The following is a 16,051-nucleotide window of genomic DNA, read 5'->3' as shown; positions in this document are numbered from 1 at the left end:
TACACTGCTAATCAGTCGATACAAAGCATTGCTAGATTAATAGCCAAACAGCTGTGAATACTATTTCTGCTAGATTAATAGCTAGCTTGCTGAGAATAGACTTTCTGGGGAACTTGTTGGTTCTGTGATTGGCTGACATTAATGAGAATTCTTTTTAAGAAAACTAAGATATTTACTTCTGATGTTTTTCCATCATAAATCTTCAGATTTTTATTTCAGTGCTGACCTTCTCAAAGCAAATGTGTTAAAAGTCTAAGAATGACTGTGGAAGTCTACTATTAAATTTCACAGTTCAGAGGGCATAGGTATTTTCATTTTGATTTTTTGTTAAGCCTATCTAAGTAATTGTTTTAGTTTAGAAGTGAGAGCTGTTGTCGTTTCTCTCACTTTTTGTTTGTGATTGCTGTTGTTGTCTCTTTACATGGGAGGTAAAAAGATCAATTCTTCAGGCATTTCACAAACCGAATATCTGCAGATACAAAGCACTACGTAATTGCAAAGGACTTAAATTCAGAGATGTATTAAGTTACCTTCCCTTTTCTTTATGTCAGTCTATGCTGTGATCTGAATAAATCTGCTTGTAATCAAATTTAAACTTGATTGATGAATAGAGGTAGAAGATTTGGTATTCATTTTTTTTTAACCACAGGCTGTGTAATTCACTGAAATTAGAACTCCAGCCTGATTTCTCCCTGCAGGAAGGAGGTACCGTTTAAGTTTTGTTGTTGTTGTTAATATGTGTTAATGAAGTCTTAATTGATTAAGTAGTCTTTGCTAATCCTGTGAAAAACAGTCATGATGTGTCAGTTCAGTGCTGTTAGCACTTGTATCAAAATGGTATTTAATCCCCTCTAAACATGAATTTGCTAGTTTATTTATTCTGGGAGGATCTAAGGTCTGAAAACTGGCATAATAAAGCCAGAAATCAGCTTTTCTTCTATCAGAATTTCAGGTCAGAAATATCTATTTCACCTTACATTAGACTTGTTTTATGTCTGTGAATGGAGACTAGATTATGCTATTTGTGGGGGTTCTTGTCCTAGCAACTGTTGACCACTGATGCTTCATAATCACTGCAGCAGTATTTTCCTCATACCTTCACTTGGTGGGGTAGCTGTGTATTCATTCTGGCTTGTGTACTATCCTTCTTTCCCCTCTTCCTTCCTTGTAAGACGTAATTGAATGAAAATTCACATCTCTTCTGATATTTTAAATAAGTTTTATAAATGGAGACAAGACAAAACAAATCAATCGGTTCCTTCTACTTTTAGAGCAATCAGACAAAAAACATGGGAGATTGATATCTCAGTCCCATCAGTTCCGCTTTCAGTCAATATACAGAGGTTTTGAAAACAAACAAACAAAAAAATAAAATAAATCCTTCTCTCCTGCTGTATGAGAGAGAAAAAATGTTTTTGTTTTCTCTTCCCATCTCTGAATAGACTGGTGCCAAAGCTAACTCTGTGGCTTCTTTATCTGACTTCTGTGTTAAAATTAAGGACAGAAGCAATAAATTTGGTTAACAGTGTTGATGAGATTAAAGATTCTGATTTACCATTTGTGGGTCAAAAAGGATGATAGTGTATGAGTGTCAAAACTAGATGACCTTTGAGATCCCTTCCAATCCAAGCCATTCTATGATTCTAGGATATTCCAAAATCTTTTGTGGCCTATGATTCTTGGCATATGTCTCTGACTCTTTCAGATTAATTTTTGATTCAGAGAATGTATTTAGATGACACATGGTCTCTTTGAATTTTATTTTCATTAGACAAATATGTGTATGTACAGTTATCCTATGTTTTATTACAAGAAAATAAATGTTTTGGTAACACTAAGGTTCCTGCTGTGAAATGCAAATTGTTGCCTATGCAGGAATGACCCTGCAAGTTGCATTTTATTGTATTTATTTTTCACAGTGTATCTAAGTAGTAGACAGAAATCTGTTTTTTTTTTTTTCTTTTTTTTTTTTTTTCTTTGTATTTGTTTGTACATAGTTCTTATTGACCATGTGAAAACCTGAAATTTCTAAATTGACCTCCGGGGGAAAAAATCATTGCACACAACAGATTATTCATGGTATTATTTACTCTAAAATGTTACCAATTCCAGAAATATCAGAGGATATAACTGCAGCAAAACAACCCAGCCTTAGCATAATATTTGGTTGTTTCTCTCCTTTGTTACTAGGTAGCTAAGGTTTTTAGGGAGAAATTTGTCATTAATAGCACAGCTCCATCCTACATAAGACTCTCTAGTTCTTTGCAAGCATGAACTTTTAAAAGGTACTTTTAAAAAGATTAGCATTTGAGCTTTGTTGTCTGTGGTTTTAGCTTAATCTCACAAGGACAAATTAATTTTTTTTTCAGCATCAAGGCATCATAAGCATTTGGTGTTTATGTGAAGGAGAAGTCATGCTGTTGAGATACTAAAAGTTTAACTCCAGATTTAGTTGTGGTGTTTGGACTTAACTCTGTATTTAAATGATCATTAAGACACATATCTCCCCACTACTGAAGGTGGTTGCCAAAGGCATGCTGTTTCCCTTTTGCAGTGATCTCCATCTGTGAACTAATTTTGAAGAGCTGTTGAGCACTGTGTTCTCCTTCCCTCCTGAGCTGGAGAAGCAATCCAGTTGGGGGTATGCCTAGATAGAGTATTTCAGAGAGGAGTTTGTTTGTTTGTTTTTCTTCCACCTGCAGGCATAGGTCTGGTCTCCTGTTTTAACTTGATCTATAATCCTTGATATCCACGGGAATTTCATGTCAGCATTTAAGCTCTGGGCATACAAAGTAACGCAAGTGGGAAATCTTGCTGAATACTGACAGGAGAACCAGTTTCTCCTTTTCGTATCTGGCGCTGCTGGGTGAGCAATAAAGTCTTTTGTAATTGTTGGTTGTAATTGTCAACTACTCTTGTTGTATTTCAGAGAGCTTGTTCGAAACTGTCATTTTTTTATATGGTGCTTCATAATGCCATCAGTAAAGAGCACTGAGTTGAAAAAATCCACCGTAAAGACACTCAGCCAAGCAAAACCAGTATGTGTATGTACAGGAGGGTAATTGTCTGTGGGGAGCAGTTGTGGAGCAAGGGCCATTGTTTCCTCTACCAAATGCTCACCACTTGTTGCAATCACTTTTTTTATGATTAGGAACAGTGTTTCTCAATCAGTGAGTTGTCAACTTACATGTTTTCCAATTCTATGTGTTTAAGTTTGACTTCTAAAGATAAGTGCCAGTGAGTTGAGCCAAATGCTTAGGGAGAGAGATTGTGGATTGACTGATGGGAGCAAAGAAGAGTGTATTTTTAGGTTTTTACATATATAATAGTTTGAATCCACTACCTGATTTCAGCTTTTTTACAAGCCCTGCAAAATAGGGATTATAGCATTTAAAAAGATGATTCACCTCCAACGCCTACTTCATTATCACTGTTATCACTGACTTCTAAGCAATAATCAAAAACTAGATTTTAAATGTTTACAGACTTAAGGAGTTTTATTTGAAATGTTTGAACTAAGGCACAGAAGGCTTTATTTCCTATGTAAGATGGACACCAACAGCTCGGACAGGGATCAGTTAAAACTGTGAAGAGGAAACACAACCATAAAGTAAGTTGTAGTTGTCTAGCTCTGGCCATGGAGAAAAAAAGAGATTAGCAGAGAAATCTTTAGAAAATGGAGGTTGTACCTTTTCTGTGACTACTTCATGCTTTTATCAGTTTGATTGAAAGGGAGCAGCCACAAACTAACTTCATCTCAGGAATATCCTGAGCTGTGGAAACCATGTGGGCCAGTGCAGAATCTGCCCACAGGAAGGGACAGACTGGTAAGGCCAGGCTCACCTATGTATTCTTCTGACTGTTACTCCTGTGTCTTAGCTGGTGTTGTTAGATATACAGGCCATATCCTAGTCCAGGAAAATTTTCCAGGCTGCATTCCTATTGCCTCACTTGGACATTCAGCATGGGCACTGGGGCTTAGAAGTCTATCTATGAGGTACTTGTCATCAGTGAAGTATAACAATATGCCCTCTGAGCCGCCTCAGACCACCCAAGTTAGGTAGCTACTTAGAGATAGTGCCTCTCTCTGTTTTGCCCTTGATGCAAGTGAAGGAGAAAATGAGATCTGATTCTGCAGGGGAACAAAGCAACTCAAGAGTTATTAAAATCAGTAGTTTTTACTAAGTGTCACAACAGGCATAATTAAAAGGTGGGTGGGGAGGGAAAACACTGATGGTTTCAATGCAATCTGTCTTGGCCTCAATCTGGCAAACATTTAGGCATATGACTAAATTTATGCTCTTTGTTGCCTCTGTAAGTTGTAGTTTCTCCTCTCAGATGTGTTCCTCTAATACAGAAGCATGATGAAAACAGAAATAACCTGAATGGAAGTATAAGCAGGAATGGCAAAGTACCAGCAATCCCTAGAACACAAATCTGCAGGCAGCTAAATGAGGTTTGTTTCATTATACTCTTTGCATTGTGTAATACAGTTTATGTAATTTGAGAAGGATGTTGCTCCTTATTAAGGTTATTACTCCTAATTACCACTTTCCAAAATGTGACCAAAGCTTTCTAACTGGCTGGCTTTGAATAGGAATAACAACAGCAGTGCTCTATAACATTTTGAGGGGTTCTTGGGTAGCGGGTTTACATGTGGACTGCACCTGCTTGATGCTTCCCTTAGCTTTGCCTTCAAACAGGAATAATGCAAGTACCTCAAAATGAGAATGAAGCCTCATGGGTTTCAAGCAAGATTGCCTGATGATAACGCGTGGTTTTGTTTTCATGCTCCCTGTCCCCCATTTCCATTGAGGTTGAAACTACAGGATCTAAAGTACAGTGCTTTCAATCCTGTGTCAAACTGTCTTAAAATTTGATGGAATTGAATCATAGAGTGTTTTAGCCTGTGTCTGTGTGTTTATAAGCAAGTAAACAGATGTAATAGAAAGCTGGGCACCTGCAGTGTAGGCAGGCATAGAATAAGGCATGAAATGTTTGCCATGCAAATGTGTGGTATGCCATGGATCAGTGATAGCAGAAAGTTGACTGTTCTGAGTCTGTTTGTGTCCTGGGTCCTTCAGCATGTTGTGTGTTCATAGTTCTGTTCCCAGAGATCACTGGTTTGCAGTGATATATGTAAGAAACGAGTTAAAGTAAACAAGTAGTTTCCACCCCTGCCTGTTCAGAAAGGGAGACAGAAATATCGTGTAAATATTAGTATTGAAAGAACTGCAAGCATCCCAGATAGTGTTTGTCAATATTGCACCCCTACCTGTGTTGTTGACTCAAATCTGAACTGACTCTCAGGGTTTGTTTAGAAAGTTTGGATAAAAGAAAAACTGAGCCTGCAATAACATGCCATGATCTTACTGACACCTTACTGACTCCACACCTAGTTCTTGATTTGCAAGAGCTTTGCAAGAGCAATAACATGTGTACATGTGGTGTGAAGAGAAAAGAAAGCAATACCACTTCTTAAAAGCAACACGTGCCTTCAGCCTGTTGCTGCTGTACAGCTGGTCTTTGAGCTAGCTGTATAGTTGTGGGTATAGTGGGACAACTTATTTCTGCTTTCTGTACTGTTTTGAGGAGATTACTTTAACTAATCCTGTCATGTTTCTTCTGAGTTGTGTTTTCTAAGACATTCCACATTTTCAAAATATATTTATATTACTACTATTGTTGTTAATACTAAGTATACTGTGAGACCTTTGTGACACCAATTCAGTCCTTTTGTAGATTATTAGAGGAGCACCAACTGCCTGCATCGCTACATCAGGCAATGCGATCCTGAAGTGTGTAGTGTGGCTCATAGCTGATGCATAGTAGGATGAACAGTGTATCTGCTCCCAGTTTCAACTTTACTCATGCAAAAGGCTTGGATTACTTTTCACTGAATGTCAAAGGGGTTACTGTGTAGTTTGCTTGTGCCCAGAATAATCAATACTACCTGAGAGCAGGAGAACTTCCTGCATTTTAAACCCATGTGGGTGATCACTTAATACATTAAGCATCTTCTAATTTTATTCCCTGTATCTTAGTTTACATTGCAGAAGAGATAAAGAATTCTGCAATAAAAATTCAAGAGGGTATACAAAACATTTTCAAAAGCTCAATCCAAAACTAAGCTATGTAAACCAAACTAAAAAGGTGGTATTTTAAACTGCATAAATAAGTTTATATGATACTTATTTATACAAGAATCTGAAATTGTTTCATTAAAGCAGCACGTTAGTTTAAAATGTAATCTTTCCACTCCAATGCAAAAACATTTGGTAAGAGTTTTTGTTGTTACCTGTTGTTACTAGACCACAGAAACTTGAGCACCCAGAAATGGATTAGTCCCTGCACACAAAACCTGGCGATTGATTCAGACCATGTCTAGCACTTCTCCGCTGGTACATTTTTCTCCAAGGTTATTTGCAGGTGACACTTCTTGTATTCTACTGGTCTAGGCTACCACTGAACTTGAGGTAGATTTGGATTGCATCCTAGCAGATTCCTGTCCTCACCTTCTGTTCAGTACAATCTATTTCACTTTCTATCCTGGGCATAACTGTGCAGTATCTACAGCAAAACATTAGGGAAATATTTGGTTAGAAATATCAGATGGGAAAGACTCTCAGAAAGGTGTGAGGCCAGGCCTTCTCTTTGTGCCAGGGCAGGATCAGCTTTACCCAGACTGTTCCTTGTAGTTGTTTAACCTTTCATAAAAGACTTGCAGTAGTGGACAGTCTTCAATTTTTCAATGCATCTACTACTTCTCTAGCTTCATTCTAGAGAATATCTGCCTGAAAGCATAATCAAAATTCATGTGCTGCAATTTGCACTCATATTTTTTCTTGTTTCAGCAGCCACAGTGTATTTCCTTTGCTGTTATCCATTCCAGATTTGAATATGCTTTTAGATCTTTCCTTGCCTAGATAAAACCTTGCTGCTGTGATTTTACTTTTTTTTTTTTAAGTTATTCCAGAAGTTTAGTGCTTAAAATTGGTTGCAATACTTGAAACAGATGCTGCATTCCATTGCAGTCAATGGAATGGCTGCTTATCCTACCACACAGAAACTAAGTGTACAGTTAAAAGTGGGTTTGCTTTTGTGGAGGAAGGTTAAAAATTGCCACCCTTTGGCTGAGTTGTATTAAGTGCTGGTATTCCCAGTTGTGCTGCAATTGCAAGAGAAAAACGTTTGCAGGAATGATCTTCTGCTGTGCCTCGCTGTGTGTGCAGTCAGACTGTCAGGGGTGGAGAAAGCAAGAGCCAGGGCAAGCTGAGGAGCACAAGCAGCAAGGACTCACAGAATCACAGGGTTGGAAAGGACCTTAAGGATCATGAATCTCCAACCCCCCTGCCACAGGCAGGGCCACCAACCTCCACATTTAATACTAGACCAGGCTGCCCAGGGCCCCATCCAATCTGGCCTTGAACACCTCCAGGGACGGGGCATCCACAACCTCTCTGGGCAGCCTGTTCTAGCACCTCACCACTCTCTCTGTAAAGAATTTCCCCCTGACATCCAACCTAAATCTCCCCTCCCTCAACTTAATAAAATCGTTTCCCCTCGTCCTGCAGTTATCAATTCTTTCAAAGAGTTGATTCCTCTTGTGTTTGTAGGCTCCCTTCAGGTATTTAAATGCTGCAATGAGGTCATCCCACAGCCTTCTTTTCTCCAGGCTGAACAAGCCCAGCTCCCTCAGCCTATCCTCATAGGGGAGGTGCTCCAGTCCCCTGATCATCTTCATGGCTCTCCTCTGGACCCTCTCCAACAGCTCCCTGTCTTTTTTGTACTGGGGGCTCCACACTTGACACAGTATTCCAGATGGGGCCTCACAAGAGCAGAGTAGAGGGGGACAATCACCTCCCTGTCCCTGCTGGCCACCCCTCTTCTGATGGAGCTCAGGATACTATTTGCTTTCTGAGCTGCAAGGGCACACTGCTGGCTTGTGTTAAGTTTTTAATCTATCAAGACTCCCAGATCCTTCTCCACAGGGCTGCTCTCAAGGACCGCTCCTTCCAGTCTGTATGGGTGCCTGGGATTCCTCCAGCCCAAGTGCAAAACTCTGCACTTTGCTGTGTTGAACCTCATCAGGTTCACCTGGGCCCACCTTCCGAGCCTCTCAAGGTCCCTCTGAGTGGCATCCCTTCCTTCTACTGCGTCAACTGCACCACTCAGCTTGGTGTCATCAGCAAATTTGCTGAGGGTGCACTCAATTCCGTCATCGATGTCATTGATAAAGATATTAAAGAGCACCGGTCCCAAGACAGACCCCTGGGGGATGCTGCTCATTACCGGCCTCCACCTGGACATAGAGCCATTGATGACCACCGTCTGTCTGCAGCCTTTCAACCAGTTTCTTATCCACTGAGTGGTCCACCCATCAAACCCACATCCCTCCAATTTGGAGATAAGGATGTGGCGAGGGACCATGTCAAAGGCCTTGCTCAAGTCCAGGTAAATGACATCGGTCACTTTTCCCTTGTCCACTGATGCCGTCACTCCATGATAGAAGGCCTCCAGATTGTATGACCTTCCCCTGGTGAAGAAGCTGTGCTGGCTTCATGTGATCAAGCATGTTATCCAGGATGATCTGTTCCATGATCTTCCCAGGCACAGAGGCGAGACTCACTAGCTTGTCGTTCCTGGGATCCTCCTTGCTCCCTTTCTTGTAAATGGGAGTAACGTGACCCTTCCTCTAGTCATCCAGGACCTCACCTGACAGCCACGACTTTTCAAATATGATGGAGAGTGGCTCGGAAACCACCTCAGCCAGCTCCTTCACACTCCCTGTGATCTGTGTTACCATATATGAACCATACCCAGCTGGCTGCTAGGACTACAGCTGAAGGTCCCTGAGTACTGGTCGTAGAAGCACAGGTCTTGGTTTTACTTAAATGTGATTCAGTAAGCTGGGGAGTTCTTAGTGAGTTCTGCAGTTTGGAATGTCCCACAGCTCCTGTGGTCCTTCCCACCATCCTCAGGGCAGCCGCTTTTGCAGCAGCTGCTCATCTTTTGAGAGGAAAAATCAGTGTTTTAATCATCTTCAAAATATTGTTTTTTGGTTTGAAGAAGGATGTTTTACGTGTTCTTTGTTCCCAAACACATTCTCCATTCCCCAGCTTCATGCATGCATTTGCCTATGACTTGTTCTCGATTCCTGAAGCACAGTGCTCCGGTCTCAGCTGAGAAGTGGAGAGAACTTCACATCATCTCTCTCGAGGTTGTTCTGTAGGGCTGCACTGCTGTATCTCTAGCTGGGGCCGGGTATGACTAACCCTCCTGTGGTGAGGTTGGTGTGCAGTGCAGGGCCCGTGTCCTGTGTCAGTGGTAGGTGTGAGGAGGAGCCGCTGTGTGATCGGCTCGTATAACGGCCCGTCATCTGTGCAGCGACAGGCGGCTGTGTAGAAGTGACCTTAGTGCAGTGGGGCAGAACCGACCGAGCGTCGTGCGGGTGGATACGCGATGCCGCAGCGCGGTGTTCTGCAGCCACTGGATATTTGATGTTCTTACATTCCATTCAGAACATGTGTTTTTCCGCTGGGCCATAAATCACGGTTAGAAGACGAGCAGCAGCGCTGCGATGGGAAAGCCGAGATAGGGAAAACGCGCGAGGTCGGCCGCGCTCAAGGTCGCGCGCGTCGCTCCAACTGCTCCGGGACACGTGACGCCGGGCACAGAGCGGAGCGCTGCCCCGATGGCTCCGAATGAGGCAGGGCGTGCCCGCGGGCGGGGGGCGAACCCGCGGGGCGGGGACAAGCGCCGGGAGCCGCCCGCCCGGGGCCCGCAGGTGCCGGGGCCGCGCGAGCTGGGGGCGCCGCGTTCCCGCCGAAGGGCGGCGGCCGCCCCTCTGCAGCGCGCCGCGGCCGCCACCACGCCTGCGCCGTCCTTGCGAGGGAGGGGGGAGCGGGCGGACGGGCGCCGCATCCCCGGCGCGCGGAGCTGCGGGCGGCGTGAGTGGAGGCTTCGCCGCGCCCCGCCGGAGCTGAGCCGGGAGACAAAGGGGAGAGAGACGCCGCCACCGCCACCATGGGGGAGCAACTCCGCGCGCAGCCTGCGGCCGCCACGGGGGCACCGCCCGCCACCTCCTGCTCGCTGCGCGGCGGGCTGCTGCACAACGGCTTCCACCCCGCGGGCCCGACGCTCAGCAACGGCGGCTGCGGGGAGACGCCGCACCCGCTGCTGCTCCGCCCGGAGCCGCCGCCGCTCGGGCACGGCTCCCCGGCCAAGAAATGCAGACTGCGCCGCAGGATGGACTCGGGACGGCGGCACAGGCCACGTAAGTGACGGGCGCGGCAGCGCGGCTCGGCACCCACCCGCCCTCCCCGGCCCCGCAGCCCTCCCCGAGCGCGGCTCCCCCTTCCGTTCCGGCCGGGCCGGGCGGAGCGAAGGCCCTCGGTGGCGGCCAATGCGGCGGCGGAGGCAGGGCACGGCCCCGCCCTGCGCCAATGGGGCGGCGGCGGGCGGGGAGCGGCGGCCCGGCACGAACGCGGGCGGACGGCACCCCCGCAGCCAGGCAGCAGCCAGGCAGTAGGGTCCCGCCGGCTGAGCAGCCTCCCGGACGCGCCCATGAAGCTCATAGCACACAAACAGCGCTGTAAGTAACGGCAGCGCTGAGCCGCGGGTGGAGGGGAGAGCGGCGCTGGGAGCTCCGCGCTGCTTCGTCGGGCTGGAGAAACGTACAAGCAGAAACTGTGATTTGGTGATGTGCTGTTTATGAGACTTGTCTCTGGCTTCTCATTTGTCTGGGAGGCGTCCGTGGATTGACTGTTCTGCCTCGTGATTTAAGGCTGTGACATATACGTTTCTGATGTGCTTGGTTGTGTTAGGCTTGGCAATTAGGAAGCAGCGTGCTTCATTTGCTTGGTTGTGGCTAACATGTATGCAGGTATAGAGCTGCTGTGCAGTGCCTGGGCAGCCACCCACAGCAGTGCAGCACAGCTGGGGGGCACCCTGGCTCTGGGCACACTCACTTTGCCGTTCCTTCAAGTAGAGCCAATGCACGTTTGCATTCTTTTTCTGAGATCAGCATGTTCTGTAAGGGTAATGAGGGATAGAGGCAGGCTTCCAGCTGCCTGCTACCAAACCTGGGGATATCTCTGTTCAGTATGAAGTGCTATGTGTTCCACTACTCAGTGTTGTTTTTTGTTGTGGGGTTTTTTTTTTTTTTCTTCCCTTAATACTGAAATAAATGTATACATGCTTCTCTCTGAGAAGAATAAAATAGTCAGAAACAGCCTTGGAGGGATGCAGCTTTCCCAAGACCACTTCTTCATCAGTGCCTTCTGCTTGTCAGATGTTTTTACTAAGCTCTGCATGCCCCTCGCCTCAGCACATTCCTTCCGTATCAGAATCGCATAGTTCTTGCACTACCTAGGGAAAATTAATGTGGGTGTGAGCTCCTACCAAATGTAATGTGTTGGTGACCACATCATTCTCTGGTGTGAACTGTTTTTGTGGAGTCTTTGTGTAGCTTCAAATTTTCATTCAAGAAGAAAAGCTGCAGCTCTTGGATTAAGCTGTATGTTTATTTGATGCAAGTAAGAGGATATAGAACTTGCATTTCAAACTTTAGAGTAGCTTTTAGTATTTCAAAGCAAAGGCTTGTACGTTTTCATGTAGTTACTCAAGCCATATTGAACAAGGAACTTGGTTTCTTTCATATGTTGAGGGGGAAAAGAAAAAAGCTTCCCAGGGTGCGACCCAGGTGGCAGTGGTTGTATTGCCTGAAATGTGCAACAGCTGAGCTCTCCGTTGTGGGCGTTCTGGAGAAGGCGGGGATGGGAGCAGCAGGTGAGATCAGAACTCTTAAAAGCTGTGGTGTGGAGTATTTCTTTGATCTTGTGGTTTTTCATTTATGTGCAGGAGTAAATTTGCCATTCAATATTAGTCTTGCAGGAAAGCGTGACAGTGCATTGTTCTAGATTGAAAAAGTTAATTAAATCTGACTCCAGTTCTGGTGCTGTGAAGTTTTAGGTGCTTCCATCTCTAGAACACATTATACAGTCCTGTTTTTCTGGTTTTTGTATTTAATCCCAGCCTCTGCTGATGTTTGTTCTGTGCTTGGGGACACATTGCAAAATGCAGTGCGGTTGCCACATGATGTGTAAGCCCTGAGTATTGACTGTGGGGTTTGCTTTGCGTGGGGAGGAAGATAATTGGCATTTCCCAATATTCCAACACATGAAGTTATCTTTCTGTAGCAACAGTACCTTTAAATCCTCACAGATTACATGTTGAGTGCTTTTACTTTCTGCTAAAGTGAGACAGTCTTCTATATTCTCAGGCCCTTTTCCCCTCAGAGAAGGGAAGGTTTCTTTTGGAGCCTGTGTTCTTGTCTGCTCAGCCTGTGCTCGGGGGAGCCAGGGCTCTGCTTCATTGTCCTTCTGAACTATGACAGGCATAGGAAAGAAGCAGCTGGATGCCTTAATTGGATTGCTTTTCTTAAATGAGGGTGAAACTTTGGGGTCGCTCTTCAGATCAGTATCTAGTATCTAGCCTCAAGTCAGTAGGCAATAGGTAGAGGTCAGAGAATGCGTGCTCAGAGGCGTCATGACTGTTTACAGCTAATGCATGTTGTAGCTGCTGTGGTTAATTTCTAAACACTTAGTTGTTGCTTCTCAGCAAATAATGTTTTTGGCCAATATTTCCTTTGTTACATCTGCGATGCTTGGGTGCAGCATAACTGTGCAGTGTTATTTAAGCCCAGATTTTTTTGTGTAAGACCTAGTGGTGATGTTAAATGTGGAGTGCTACTATTATGGTCTAGATTTTAATGGAGAGTACAGAAGTGAGATGGTTTTGGTCAGCACAGTGAATAAGTATGTGGTATCGGCAACTGAAACTTGATCTGGAGTGTGCGATATCCCACAGGTTTTTAATCTTAAGAATGACTTCGTGCAATGCTGCTTAATGTTGGTCTCCAGCTGGTTTTCATGTAGATGGATGCTAGGGTTGCCTGAAGAATGGGGCTGATGGGAAACACTTGAGCTGGTTGGTGTGGCCTGTGTTACTGTGAGATCCAACTGCATACCAGCTGTACTGCCAAGGTTGTGCTTTGCCAGCAGGAATGGGAAATATATACAGATCTTGTCAGTGCCATTGGGCTGGGTGCTGTCAGGCTGGTTGCTGGTGTGGAAGTTCTCTTCAGCAGATAGTTGTTTCTTATAGCTTTGCGAGGTTGGCATTTGGTAGGCTGGTTTTCCATGAAGCTGTGCTGATCAGATAGTGACCCAGTCTCTCACTGCTATCTTCAGAAATCAGTTTGTGGTAATAAAGAGTACATATGTGTGGATGGTCACACCTGCCTGGCAAACAGCTCTGCCTTCTGTTATGAAGGTTTTTCTTTCCCTTGCTGCTGAGCAGGCAGGTGTTCTGCAAGACTGCTGAAAATGGTCTGGAAGGTTTCACTTAATGTTTGGGGGATTTATTTAGCTGTAGATCTGCAATGTTTGAAGAAAATTCCTGTGCTAAGCAGCTAAAATTCATCTTTAAAGATGTATATTCTATTTCCATTCAAAAGAAAACAAACACTTCAATTTTAAGCCAGGTTTAAATCACTCAAAGTAACTGTATAATGGGAAGGAATAACTGAAATATGTATAAATCATTATCAAGTGTCTTAAGTGGAAAGCAGCAGCGAGAATGTTAGCCCATCTGATACACGACTCTTGTTTTGTTTTTTGTTCCCCCCCCTCTATTTTTAGCTTTGGCTTTCTCTCCACTCTTCAAGCCCAGTTAAAGCAGGAAAGTTCTTAGCTTGCCAATGTGTCAAGCTATGGAAATGAGATGGAAATGAAATCATAGGATTTCATCACATGTGTCAAGGAGGGGGGAAAAAAAAAAGACAGCTGAACTTAAGGTCTTTTATCTGAGATATTCATGGTGGAGATAGCAAAGAGTGCTGATACTGCCATTCAAATTACTGATAAAATGTTGAGATACTGTACCTGTGCTTGAGAGACATTAAAAAAAATAAATAAGACAAGCATGGGAAAAGGGAAGGAAAGTCCTCGTTAGTGAAAGGCTGAGTGAGGCTGGCCAGGTTTGCCAAGTGAGGGCTGCAGAGGTGTTATGCCAGTCTTGCAAGGGAGGTGTATAAGCTGAGACAGCTTTAGCAGAAGAAGGAATTGCTGGAAATTGGTCACAAATATATTGATAGAAAGAAGGAATCGGGCATAATCTCACTGTAAGATTTGAAGAGTAAAAAGACTGAGCTAACTTTGTGTTGTGGTTGTTTAAATGTGTGAAGGAGGTTGCCCTTTGTTAACCCATTTAACAGAGCACTGTTGCTGAGTGACACCGGAGTTCTCTTTACTTCCCCTGAGGAGTTGTCCATGAGGAGCAGGTTAGGATTTGATGCTCCTTGCCCTTTTCTCTGCCTTAAATAGTATGTCAACTGTAGAGTTTTGAAAAATGAAATGTCTTCAGTTCTGGATGTAGTATGCCTTATAGGAAAAGCTTTATGGGTTCATGCTGTTCAAAGTTTGCTAAAAAACTAGGTGAAGTGTGTCGTGGAATTTCTCATGGGTGGACCTTTCCCCTAGATAGCACAGCTGTTAGTGTGCATCAGATTACCTCATTATGCAATGCTGGCGATACCTTCAGTTTGCATTGTCACATGCTGCTGCAGCTAGGTTTTAGACTAATAAGAGATTTTATCTGTCAGTAACAAGCTAATAAGTAGTTGGTGCTGTTTATTAACATAAAGAGAACACATTTTCACAAGAAGATAAGCAAAGCCTTTAATTTACGGTAGGCTTTTAAGAGCACGTGGTTCATCTGGATGCTTTCTGTATCAGTTATATGAGATATAGGTCTACATTTTAGTGTCACCACTTTTTATGGCTTGCTGCAGTACAAAGTTACAGTAAGGCAGTTTTATTTTCTCCATAGTCATAGATTACATTGGGCAATTGTGCATGTTGCAGGCTGTCTTTGAGAAGGTGGAGATTAGCTGCAGTGAGTGTGCAGGTACACAGGGAGACCTGTCTGAAGGTGCTGGGGAAACCTAATGGTGCTTGAGTGGTGTGTTTTGTTTGGAGGTATATTGATGCTTACAAAAGCTACAATGAATCAAGAGTTAAAATAATCACTTGGATACATGAATGTTTCTACTGTGATTCCAGTTATGAAGAAGTTATGTGAATATCACCAGAGCTTATAAGCAACTTGGACACTTGATATATTTCCTAATTGGTTAATGAGTCAAAATATGTCTCCTTTAGTGCAGGGGAGTTGGAGCCAGGTTGCCAGTGGTAGCAGTTGTGTGAAGGATTCTAAGCTGTTACCTGGTGTGACTGAAGTAACAGTTGTTGTCTGATCTTGTGCTCTTTGTTTACTTGTGCTGAAGAAAACTGCTGCTGTTTTAGGAGCAAAGTCCTTTTTCTCTGCAGCTTACCATTCAGCTCACAACAAAATGAAAGGACTTTAGATCCACAGAGAATAAATTGGAAAAAAAGTCCTTGTATTTCCACTTCTTTTCTAAATGAGCATCATGTACCTATGTCAAGAACTATACTGGCTTGAAATAACTTGGTGATAGTTTTTTTTTTTTTAACGGTACTTATTTGTTAATGATTTAACTATTGCTTCTCAAAAAGCAAAGATGTAAATGTCTTAGCAGTCATTTATGGGTAACTCTAAGTTATTAGTGCTCGCACCTTTATTGCGAGATTTGTATTTGGTAAGAGCAAGGAATGCTTGTACCCTCTCAAAGATTAAATCTTCACAATAGCTTCATAGCAGCTGTTGATGTAGATGGATTGTAGCAGAATTTATGTCCACGAGGTAGAATACTGGAGTGTTGCTTCTAGTTAGCGTTAGTTTGGATCTGTATGGCACAGTCCAGTCATGCTGCACTTGAATATTAAACTTTTTACTTGTATAGTTAAGATGCATCCTATGTGCAAGATACTTACTGTTCCAGTGTGACAAGTAATTAAAGTTCTCAGCAGCTTAAGCAAAGATTTGTGCAAATCTCTAATGGGATTGATGTCCTGAGCTCCACTGCGTTATAATGCAGTACGGTATGACTGGACTATTTTTACTTAAA

The 16,051-nt window shown here is 43.6% G+C and overlaps 1 protein-coding gene across 5 annotated transcripts in view; it reads left to right on the top strand.

Annotated features, from left to right (window-relative positions):
• Nucleotides 1-16,051, top strand: part of PANK1 (pantothenate kinase 1) — a 45,270-nt gene that overhangs the window by 9,989 nt on the left and 19,230 nt on the right. The window contains exon 1 of one of the 5 annotated variants that reach the window (XM_085229717.1): nt 9,729-10,276. The exons of 3 other annotated variants lie outside the window; for them this stretch is intronic. In XM_085229717.1, the coding sequence (XP_085085843.1) occupies nt 10,027-10,276 (250 nt within the window). In that variant the 5' untranslated portion in view covers nt 9,729-10,026. Of the gene's footprint in view, nt 1-9,728; nt 10,277-10,436; nt 10,595-16,051 lie in introns of those variants that run through there. One more of the 5 variants, XM_003208030.4, reaches the window with a different exon arrangement.

The sequence above is a fragment of the Meleagris gallopavo genome, chromosome 8 (assembly GCF_905368555.1).
Source record: "Meleagris gallopavo chromosome 8, MGAL_WU_HG_1.1, whole genome shotgun sequence".
In the NCBI taxonomy this organism is placed as follows: domain Eukaryota; kingdom Metazoa; phylum Chordata; class Aves; order Galliformes; family Phasianidae; genus Meleagris; species Meleagris gallopavo.
The sequence above is the reverse complement of the archived record's forward strand: the minus strand, read 5'-3'. Positions and strand labels throughout refer to the sequence as shown.